Source organism: Dysidea avara, chromosome 5, assembly GCF_963678975.1.
Source record: "Dysidea avara chromosome 5, odDysAvar1.4, whole genome shotgun sequence".
In the NCBI taxonomy this organism is placed as follows: Eukaryota; Metazoa; Porifera; class Demospongiae; order Dictyoceratida; family Dysideidae; genus Dysidea; species Dysidea avara.
In genome coordinates this window covers 28,254,671-28,266,219 of record NC_089276.1, presented here as the reverse complement: position 1 = coordinate 28,266,219, position 11,549 = coordinate 28,254,671, and the positions used below count along the sequence as shown (strand labels likewise).

The window sequence follows — 11,549 nt, the reverse complement described above, 5'->3', positions numbered from 1 at the left end:
ACATTTTTCACCTCATCCTCCACCAGGGATCACTTGCTTAAGCTATTCAAATAATGGTCAAGGTTACTCAGTAGACAAAACTTTTTCTCAAATGGAATTGTGCATCTTTGGAATTCTTTACCTGAGTTTAGCACCTACAGTTGCAGCTTTCAAACAACGTTTAAATAAACAATCAAGATATGGGCACCCACAAAGGCTTGTGGCAGAAATATAGCATTGCCTAGGGAGGTTAGTGCCAGCCTACTTTCATCACCATTAGCACTGTGCTGTAGCTTTGAATAGTTTGTTTACGATATTTAATGGGCTGAAATGCCTATTGAGCATTGCTTATGGCTAACAAACCACCAACACATAACTTTTTCATGGACATGCCCCCTTTTTTTACAACTATTGTTACATGGAGGTATTATTACAATGAACAAATATCAGAGAATTGGTCTAATGCTTGTCATGTTCTACATGCAGTCCTGATGCATTCCCATGTATAGCATCTACATTAGCTGGTCATTTGTTCTCTGCACTGAATAACAGCCAGATTTCCAGCTAGAGTTGATCTGGAATACAGCAAGTCAGTTCAATTTTTGTTAGCCATATTCATTCTTGACTGCACCAGGTGTAATTGATTCCTTCTGGTCAATTCAATGTTGATGGATGATGCAGTGTACTCTTCATTAATAGCCAAGTTACTTTTGCGTGGAATTAACAGCAATATGCACAGACATTCATTCATCTCTAAATCGTAAAACTTGCAAGTGAACATAAAAATTGCAGAAAATGTTTTAATTTGAACTCATCACTTTTCATAACTGTCAGTTGCCAAAACCCTGACTTTTAGCCATGCTTAAATTGCAAGATAGTAGTCTATAAAGAATAATGCATGCTGAACCCAAACCCTAACTGAAATTTCTGAACCCCACGGTTGAACTGTAAGGACAGTGAAAATAGATACCCTGCAGTATAGTACGTAGTCTAGAGGGTGCATTAAGGCCCTCCTAACGTGCCCTCTACTATTGGTGGATCTCTCTATATAAATATACATAAAATTATGTGCATGCATGGTTAATTGCATAGAATGACTGTATTCGCATAGTAAAATTCATTAACAACTTGTGTAGCAATATTCAAAGCAAAGGTCAAGGGTTTAGTCCATAATTGCAGGAAAAAATAAATGCCATTGTACAGCAGGATTATTACACGTATTTACTGTTTGTGTATGTCCATATGCAATCTTCATGCATCATTCGTCATCTCCATAATGGGTTCACAATAGTGGATGGTATCATTAGAATCCCTCCTTCTGCTACTTGCATTGTAGATGAATATATCAATATAATTATCATAAAATTTATGATTTTTTGGTCAATTCTATGATTGCCGTTAACTGTGGCCAGGTCTGCAAATACCTGTCTTGTTAGTACACAAATCTTAGCTGCTGAGGAGGCATCATAGTTTTTTTGCAATGGGCATGTACAATATTTATCAATATTAAGTTCCATAATTTTAAAACAATATTTTTGTAATGAACATTTTAAACTAAGAAGTGAAAGACCATCTCAAAAGAGGTATAATTTGCTAACAAAGTATACTGAGTACAGTACCGCGGCAGGGAAAGTTACGCGTGGGAAAAGTTTCGCGAATTGCACATTTGTATTACCGGCGTAAAAGTTTCACGATGCTGATAATTTATTACTGTGCATGTAGAAGCTAACCGGCATAAAAGTTTCGCGATAGCTACTGTAATCGCGAAATTCGCGAAATTTTTCCCACGCGTAACTTTCCCCGCCTACGGTATAGTTGTTTGAAAATAAAAATTTGGTTTCCAGGGACCTTCACTTAAGGATTGTATCTATTTATGTAATTGCCACCAACTACATAGTCTCCTTAATTTTCACTGTAAAAACTGAAAGTTACGGTTTGATTATATCTGTTCTAGTAGGAAAGAAAAGTCAGTGTTACATATATATAGCTAACTTAATTGCATGCAAGCAAATCAATTTAAGTGATTGTTGTGTTATCTGTTTTTCCAAACCATGCAGTAAAAATAATCTTGATAAAACTTTTCATGTAATCTGATTTATGTGACTCGGTCTTTTGCAAATTTTTCATTTTAAAATTTACTTTCAATAAAAATAATTTTTGCATACAAATTACTTTACAGTGAATATTATGATACTTGCAGTTGTGTGTGCCCATATTCATACATGCATGCAAAAACATGTGTATAGGAATCATATACACGCAATTGCGTACTTACAGTGCATTCTTCCATTTAGCTTTATAGTTTAGTCAGAGTTATACTATATCTAGAGAAAGTAGTATGTTTAGCTTTGATTGCTTCAGCAACACTTTTCATCTACCAAGGAGGAGAATTGTTGGTTTTGGGAGTTGAGGTGTAGGAACAAATTGGACCATAGCATTATTCGTCAGCATCCCAAGTAGCTTCTATACTATCACTACAAATAAGTTCTTCCCATTGAAATAGTCAATTCATAGCTTCATAGTCACCTTTTCTATGGTGGTTAAACATGGGAACGATTCATCACTGTAAAACGAATTATATCTCCTGGAGGTGAAGCTCAGTGTCAACCACATCACTGTTGCGTCGTGAGTCAACAGTAGCTATAACCCGTGGGGAATGTTGCTACACAATGGCTTGTAACTCTTGCAAGATAATTGTGCATTAGTAAACAGAAAAGTAATTGTTAGGTCAGTGTTAGTAACACAAAATGGTGCATGTACTTTATTGGGATTAAAACGAGTGATATAATTGAGTGCAATTACAGTCAGCATGAATTTGTCCATGCACCATGAAAGATATTGAAAGTTGATGGTGGTCAGAACTCTGAATGCGGGCAGTTTATTTCTTTCAGATGACTGAAAAGAGCTTTATATGGACAACAAGCACTGTTTGAAGGAACTAGAAAGGGCTCTTGGAGGATGTAAAGCTTTTGTAATATCCTTTGTACATTAGTGTTTCACTCTTGACAGATTTTTGTATTATTCTGTTATTGCAATTAAGGATTTATTATTTCTTGCAACATTATTGGAGAGCAAAGTGGTATGGCTCCTTATATGTTATAACTAGCCACAGACATGCATAGTTCACTGGTTGTTTACTGTTATTATTCCTAATATGGACGTATTCTTTAGCCAATTAAAGGAAGTCATATCCTTTATTCCTTCTGTGTTGCAAGAACTAGAAAACCCCTGTACAACTGGGCAAGTGGAAATGGAAACTGGAAATGGTACAACCTATGTGGTTGTATACAATCACTGGACTGGCTGGGGACTACTAGCTATAGGCTCAAGTTATTTTTCTTTTTCAGCACATATTGACCAACTGGTTGTAGATATTGCTACATTAAATACAGACCATGCAGGTAGACCTGACTACTTGGCACTGCTTGTTCATGTTAGTATTGTGTGCAATTAGCTCAACAATAATTAGTTGAGCAGGTATTGTTTGCTAATCAGTTTTGAATTCTGATCAGCAGTTGTTAGCTACATCACTGAAATGATGAAAGATCTATTTACCATTTTACAGTCAAACTTTTCTCTCTTGGCATAATCTCCATTGTATATGACTACCATTCTACTTATGTTTATGTTGTATAGTATAGTTACGTAACCATGTATCCTTTAAGTATACAAAATTGAGATCAAAATTAAGTGGTGACAGTTAACTGTTTTGCTATTCTATCCATTGGTAGTTGATGCATATAGCTGCAGGGAAAAGGGTCGGTACAGTCCACCAGTCTAGTCCAGTGATTGTAGACAACCAACCTTTGTAGCCATGATGGAAGCCAGATGTAACTGCCAAGATATCTTGCAGATACAAGATGATTAAGTTGTTGTGTATAAGGTTCTGTAGACCACACGAACCAGCCATGTTTATTGTGGTAATCATTGTCCATAATGAGTCAAACATGCAAAAATTATCTCCATTAATATTGTTTAACAAGTCAAACTCCATCTAAACAGCCAAGCTGCAAAAGGGGGTGCAACCTTCCAAAATTAGGATATTGTGTGAAAAAGATTATATCAATGGCTGCAATGATGTCATGCCAATCAATAATAATATTTGTAATGCTACAAAGTAATTGACATTTGTAACCATTTCTTGGTCACTGTAACCTTTGACTAATATCACATATTTTCAATATTACCCTGTTTCATACCTTGATTGTTTTGGATTAGAACACTTAGCTAGCTCTCTAGAGTTATTTTATTGAAAATTGTTTAGATAAGTTGTAGGTGTGTGAAAGTGAACTGGTTTTTAAAAATCCTGCTGAGGTACATGTGCCTGATGTATATATACTCTAATAAAACAGTCACTATTAAATGTGACAGCACGACTGATCATGGCTATTCCCTCACATGGACAAGAGTCACCTCACTATACTGGAGTCAGAAACCAGTTAGAAAACCACCCCCACGTGCAGCAAAACACATGTACTGATACTAACTCCGCATTTACTCAGTCTTACTCTATCTTGGAAAAAAGTTTAAGTACAGCGGCAAAAGTATAGATCAGTGGTCATAGCAGTATAGTCTACTACAGTGCAAATCTTGACAGAATTTGAATAATAGTCCTAAGACAGCTGCAGAGCAGTACAGAGTAAAATACGGAGTTAGTATCAGTCAGTATATAGGTTTTGCTGTTCCCCTGAACATACAATAACTGCATGCTATCAGTAGGTCCAAGAGTATACATTATATATATAAAATCATAAATTATGAACTCTTGGTAGAACATATCTGTAATCATATTGACATGCATATATGAAAATGGCAAAAAACTACATCCAAAATTAGTATACGCTGAAGCAGACTATTAACAAGGCACTGGATGTTTGTCACATTGTGATTTGAAAATGAGTCAGGCAAGACAAGATATCTGAACCAAGATATGAACTTTTTTGATTGCCAAGAGGGGAGGCTCCTTTGTCAAAAATGGGACTTAGGTTAGGAGGAGACTAGTGTGCTAAGAAATTCATGTTTCAGTATGACATTGAAGTAAAACTACCATCAACAACACTTCTATGTACCCTATAGCTAGTTAGGTGCACACACAGGGGTTAATAATATTAACTCTTGATGATACAGTTAGAGGTATCACATAGACACGTGCTGTAGGTAGATCTGCAACCGTGGTCAAAAATTTGACCAACTGAAATTTCACTTTGACCTATGGTTTTGAGTATTCTCCAGTGTGTGACCTGTGACTTAGTGATGGATATTTATACTGTGGGATTTTCCTTGGCACCATTTTAGCAGCCTTGATCTTAACTTTGACTGCGGTTGTAGATCTACCTACAGTGAGTGTCTGTGTGTCACCCCTTAAGTCAAAAATAAAGGGCGCATTTTGCATATACATCTCTAATCAATTTGAACCAGGACTTTCTATACTCAACTGGGCAGAGTCTTAAAGGGAACTGGGAGTAGTGATCTGGTAGTGTCTATGACAATCTCAGGACATGTTCCTTTCAGCAAATCCCAACCACACCCCTGGACTCCTATAGCTAAAAGCTAGTTCAGTAAGTAAAGCCATAACAAATTAAACTTATGTTTCATGGATGTGGTGGATCATAGATATTCAATGTTTTGGCAAACCCAAAAACAAATCACGTGATCTCTTAAAGAGTACTAATATGGCTGTAGACTTTTACTATTGTGCTAACAGTATTTATTTATTTGTAATGTACAGGACTCAGAATTGAGTATATGGTACATGTAAACATGCAAGTGATTAGTTAAATTATTAAGTAATTCTATAAAAGTGCTTTGAATTTGTCCAAGTCTGGTGATGTGACAATATGTTCTGGGAGGGTGTTCCAGTAACAGGTGTAGTAGCAAAGGGGAAAGAAATGGAGCTCCATCACTTTATTTCGGAAGGACTTTAACTTTTAAAGATCGAAATAGCTACTCTAATAGAGCAGTCATATAGCTAACGTCTAACAAAACAATCAGTTTTAGCTAGAGTACACATAATACACAGCAAATAAAACTACACTCAACAAACATACATAAATAACTATTACAACTGTTTTACAAAAGAACAAACAATTCAAGACAAGTCATGCAGGTACTTGACTTCAGTTGTATTAGTCATGTATATATAGGTAGTCTGCTTAATTTGGTATGACCTAATGAAAAAAAATTAAGATATTAAAGTAACACTTAATACTCGCGCCATGATCACCCAGCACTCCCTACTCTACAGCAGCTAGCGGCTACAGTGCACCATCAAGCCCGGGGATCAGGCCATAGACACCCCATAAACATCTACACAGTGCATGTCACCGTCTTCCCGTCCCTACTCAGCGGCATCAGCTAGGTGCCAGGTATATTTGCTGAATCACACCAACAGAAAAGAAAGCCCGGACGCTTTAAGTTACTCTTGTTCGTTCCGCCCACACGCTTTATGAATCGAATATATTCGCTAGGCCTGGTTTTCAGTTGCTGGTCTTTCAACGTTTCCAACAAGGCGCACGCTTCTAGGTACGTTGTAGTGAAGTGTAACATCTTCGTACTAATCATCTTACCAGATATTGTATTATGTTTGCCGAGGTGTGGCAAAGCGCATCCATGGTGATGTTTGTTTCTGTATAGTGCTCACCTATGTACGACATGGAACTCACGATGCAAATAAGCGAAGTACGACTATTGGAATTTGGGTATTATGTACTGCAAGTCAGTTCTGAATATGCCAATGAAACAAGCGACTCCTTACAAATTAACTGCAGCCTGTCAACTATTGCAAAGGACTGCGGTGAAGTGATTTTACGGTTTCATCAGCTGTCACCTAAAGTAGTGGTAGAGTTTTTGGTTGCTGAAGATGGTAAGTCCACAGTAGTAATAGCTAAGGGATCATCAACAGTGCATCTGGAAAATCGTCATCGTTTTGAACTATTTCAAAGTGGCAGCAATGTTATTTCACAATCAGTAATCATGACTGCTTTGTCAGAATGTAAAGAACTTGAGAAATATTTTGGTACCATTACTGTCAAGATAGCAACCAAATCACCGTTAACTACCAATTTACAGGCATCATTACCAGCCCTAACAGCTCATCCTCATTCCGATAATAAGACGGCAGGAAACTTTACTCAAATACTGAGCATCCAACAAGAACAGTTGCTTTCTTCCACACTACTTGCGGATGCCCATTCCACTGTTGAAGTTTGTTATCATACCATTGAGGGTATTTCACACAAATTTCTTGTATCCTTAGCTTGTTTGAGTACGACCAACAATGCACAGCACTTCGCACAATTGGGTCAAGTCTCACACACTATTAAAGATCAGCAGTCAATATTAAGTTTTATAATGTTATCACACCATGTCAACCATAATACTCTGGAGGTTCACTTTGCTGACCAACATCGTGGTATGCTACTGGTTTCTTTGTCCTACCCTTTGAACAACTTTCCTCCATTTAGTACTGTTCATTTGCATGTTCCTCTGCAGCTGATTGGTGGGTGGGGCTCTCTGATATTTAGTGTATGTCTACGTCCACCCTTGCAACACTACTCAGGATATGTTGGGGTAGAGCTGCAAATGTTTGACTTACAAACAAAGGAAGAATTCAATCACCATACAATAGTAGTGTATGGGTTGATTGGTACAGACTCATTTCCTTCTACACTTATTCCTGATAAACCTCCCTTCACACCTGTTAGCTTTGATAAAATATTGACCACTGATAACGGCGGTCAATTAGCTGTCATTCCTTCTCAACCATGCAGTGCTTTCCCTGTATATTATTTTTTTCCAATTGCTGACAGTATCAAACACGATACACTCCACCTGTTGTTTTACTGTGTGCCTCAAGGCCAGACAAAAGCATGGTGGAAGTCTCCCTCATTTTCATCCCTTTCTCTTAACATTGCTAGCTTAAAGCTGGGCCAGCCTTATAGATGGCATCAATCAAACATTGATGACACAAGTAGTGATAGTGGCCACCTTAAGAAGTTTGACTTTGTGGTTAGACATAAGAATGACTCTGACGAATTCTTGAATGCACGTATTGACTTAGATCAGCTACCAGAAGTTGGAAGTGCACCTGTAAATGAATTGCCATCAGCTGAAGCTGTGGTAAATGTTCTTCCTCAACCACCTATTCATATCCACGGAGACATGAGCAATACGTCTCCAAATACTAGACCACCTCCACATAGAATAGTTGCAGAGGATGATGTGTATGTTCATCTGGTTGGTGAGGTGAAGGAATATCGGGCTGCAATTCATCGCATGGGAGAAGATATTTTAGGGCTGAGGTCAGAGAATGCAAGACTAAGTGAAGAGGTGACTCGTCTTCAACAAATAATATCCTCAAGTGAGAGTACTCTTGTTGTGGATGCTACAGAATTGGAAGGTTGCTCTAAATTAGAACTTATTCACAAGCTCTCGGAGCTCTACAGAAAATACACAGTACTGTCAGCTAGCAATGCTTCTATGAAACAGGAGGTACAGTCCCTACGTAACACACGCATACAAAAGAATGACTTGGAAAAGGAACACCTTAAACTTCAAAATGCACATACTGCTCAGCAAAAGTTGTTGCAAAAGCTGCAGGGCAAAGTGGAGAAGTATCAACGTTACTCGCAGACTATTCAAGACAGAGAAGTTATTATTAATAAACTTGAAGCTGTACTAGAGCAGCAAGTACACAAACAGCAAGGAGCAGGAGATGCTAAAGTGTTTTTGAGTGAAGAAAATGCTAGACTGCGTGGGCAACTAAGGCAGCTGGAAGAAGACTTTAGTGAGGAGGTAAACAAACACAAGCATGATGTTAAACTTGTTGAGCAGATAGAGAAATTGAAGAGTACTGGTGCTGTGCCTATCTCTGATATTGGCATGGAAGATAACCTTAAAAGAAGTGAAGCACGAGTGAGGGCACTACAAGAACAGCTACAGCTTAATGCAAAGGAGTGGGGAATGCAGAAAACTCAGTTTGAAATTGAGATCACAAGATTACGAACACATATTGCTGCAATGAATGCTCAGTCAGTAACCAAGTCTCCCATTAGACAAACTTCACATGATTCTTACACTGGATTCCCTACGAGTGTTACTAAGCCAGTTAGTCTATAGTGATATATGGAGTGTATAATTTTTTATATTATATTTTGATATTTTGATATTTACAGTGTACATCCAAGAGTTCATAATACTTATAATGCAGCAATGGTGAACATATTATGGACTCTTGATACGACTACAAAATGTATGTGTTGGTGTACATATTTTTAATTACTGTGAGCGTTCAAATTTGTATTGCTGATGATACATAAGGAAAGCTACTTTGTCATGTTGTCATTATATTTATGGATACAATACTTGTCTGATCAATCTTTTATTGCTTTTTGTAATAATTAATGATCACAGTTGCTTCATGCACATGCAGTTCTAATGTTGTTGTTTGAACACTATGAGGATGTAATTTGAAAGTACTACACATTTTGTTATGTAAGGCTTTTGGATCACTGTTACTCCCATAATGTGTATATATCAAGTTGTATGTCTTCCAACCATGGGCAGTATAGCAAAAACTTGCATCATTTTTAAAAGTCCCATTAAGGGGTTCACAACTCATTTTGATGGTAATTGAGATTTGATTCTGGAGTCAGGAACCAAAAATTATATAAAATCCTATAAATCTTAGTGTTTCTCCATGTTTCCTTACTTGTTTGCCTTATTGCAAGAATTGCTGAATTGGCGTGAGGAATTAAATGCAGAAACAGTAAAATATTAGTAAAGGTTCCAAATCATGTCAGTCAAAATCTGCATGCATGTTGCTGTGAACCCCTTGGGTGGCATTGTATCTAAAACCATTTACTCAAACTTTCACAGAAAAAATGATGCTTTTATCACAAAGTGATTTTGTTTTTGTTTTTGCTGCAAAATTTGAGGATTTGGTGCTTGCAAGGATGAAGATTTCAGTGTGCTGTGAATTTCCTCCCATATTTTATCCAATAAACTTGTCATCATTCATCTCTAGTGGTCTTCTTTTATATAACAACAGGAACTTTTATATGCGCCTTTAGCACTTGTGAAGCTCCTGATAATAACAACCCTTTGTCCTCCCAGACACCCTCTTCATACCACCCTGACTAGATATGTACGTTCAACCCCATAGACCATAAAATGGCAGGAAATTTGGCTACTTGCACAGAAGATCCTCTGGAAGGTAAGGTGTGCAAAAATTTTGTGACCACAAAAAGGTTGCAACGTTATAACACAAGTAGGTCTTACTACACATTATAGCTGTATAGATGCTGACCATATACAGATGTTTGTTGGACAGCTAGCTAGGGTTGTATGACCATTCATGTTAGACATTGTGCATGACTATAATATTATGCCTTGTAAAGATGTCTATGGTGCTTTTTCTTCAGAGGTGATGAGTATTAACTTAATGACTACAATTCTTACATGGTATTAAGGGACTTGATAGTATTTTCTTTAAAGTCACAGGCACAACATATAACTGTCTCTGGGAATACCAGCAGCTTGCACGGTTGCCTATATTGAAACATTTGTAGAGGAATGTCAGTTTTAAGTTATAGCTCACCGTCCAATAGTTGAAGCTACATTCAGATAAACACATAAAGGTGGTTACTATTACAATGGTCCTTGATCTAAGTTGTAAGAATATTATGGATTCACACAACTTGATATATCTTGAGGAAAAATTGCTGCATAAATATATAGGATTTCTTCTTGGATTTATCATTTTCATGCCATTTTTGTACAAACCATATGTAGTTCTATAGGGGTGGGCCATCTTTTCTGCTGACAATCCTAAAGTCATTCTCCAACCCATGTTTGATTCGATACTGTAAATACATGAATTTTGCTTTGCTGGTGAAAATTTATGAAGTCATGTGTAATAATCATGTTTTTACCACAAGTTTTGAAATACATCCTTCCTCATTATGTGATCATTGACCAAATAATTTTATAAGGAATAGAGTTAATTGTTAGGGACTATACTGTGAAACCTGCAGTTACACCTTGGGACTGACTGAAAGTGTCCTGATTATTATTCGTCACACACACACGCACGCACACACACACACACGCACATGCACACACATGCATGCATGTGCAGTTTACAAAAACAGGTTGCAGGAGAAGGGTGAGAAAGAAGGGTATGTACATTCATTCTGTGCCCACCTCTGGATTCACTACTGCATGGATTTAACCAATATTTGTATACTAAAGTCTCTAATACATATGTATTGTAAGGATAACAGGAAGGGAGCCTGTGCTGTCATTTTTCAGTCACTACAACATACATCCCATTTGAATTAAGGTTGTTCACTCCAACTGTTTCACCTACACCAGCTAAACACACATTCGTGCACACTATAAAGTAGTACCTTTACAACTTAATTTAATTGCACAGAGAAACACCATTACACCATGCATGCATCCTCTGACAATTTTATTAAAGGTTGCAGTTAACTATATATACAGGCTACAAAGCCTGTAAAATACAGGAAGAGTCAATTAATATCAAAACTTGATTGAATGTAGAAAAA

General features: G+C 37.2%; 1 protein-coding gene across 2 annotated transcripts; it reads left to right on the top strand.

Moving 5' to 3' along the window:
* Nucleotides 1–6,426: 6,426 nt before the first annotated feature.
* On the top strand, nt 6,427–9,190 carry LOC136256305 (uncharacterized). 2 transcript variants are annotated; one of them, XM_066049235.1, is made up of 2 exons: nt 6,427–6,501; nt 6,613–9,190. In XM_066049235.1, the coding sequence occupies exon 2, from the start codon at nt 6,622–6,624 to the stop codon at nt 9,094–9,096; it is 2,475 nt and encodes an 824-aa protein (XP_065905307.1). In that variant the 5' UTR covers nt 6,427–6,501; nt 6,613–6,621; the 3' UTR covers nt 9,097–9,190. The 2 variants fall into 2 exon arrangements, with proteins under 2 accessions (XP_065905307.1, XP_065905308.1); XM_066049236.1 differs by having other exon boundaries at nt 6,440–6,501; nt 6,549–9,190.
* The last annotated feature ends 2,359 nt before the right edge of the window (nt 9,191–11,549 follow it).

Bases quoted from the DNA above. Each gene is read 5' to 3' on its own strand.
- LOC136256305 (XM_066049235.1), top strand. From the start codon at position 6,622: ATGTACGACATGGAACTCACGATGCAAATAAGCGAAGTACGACTATTG.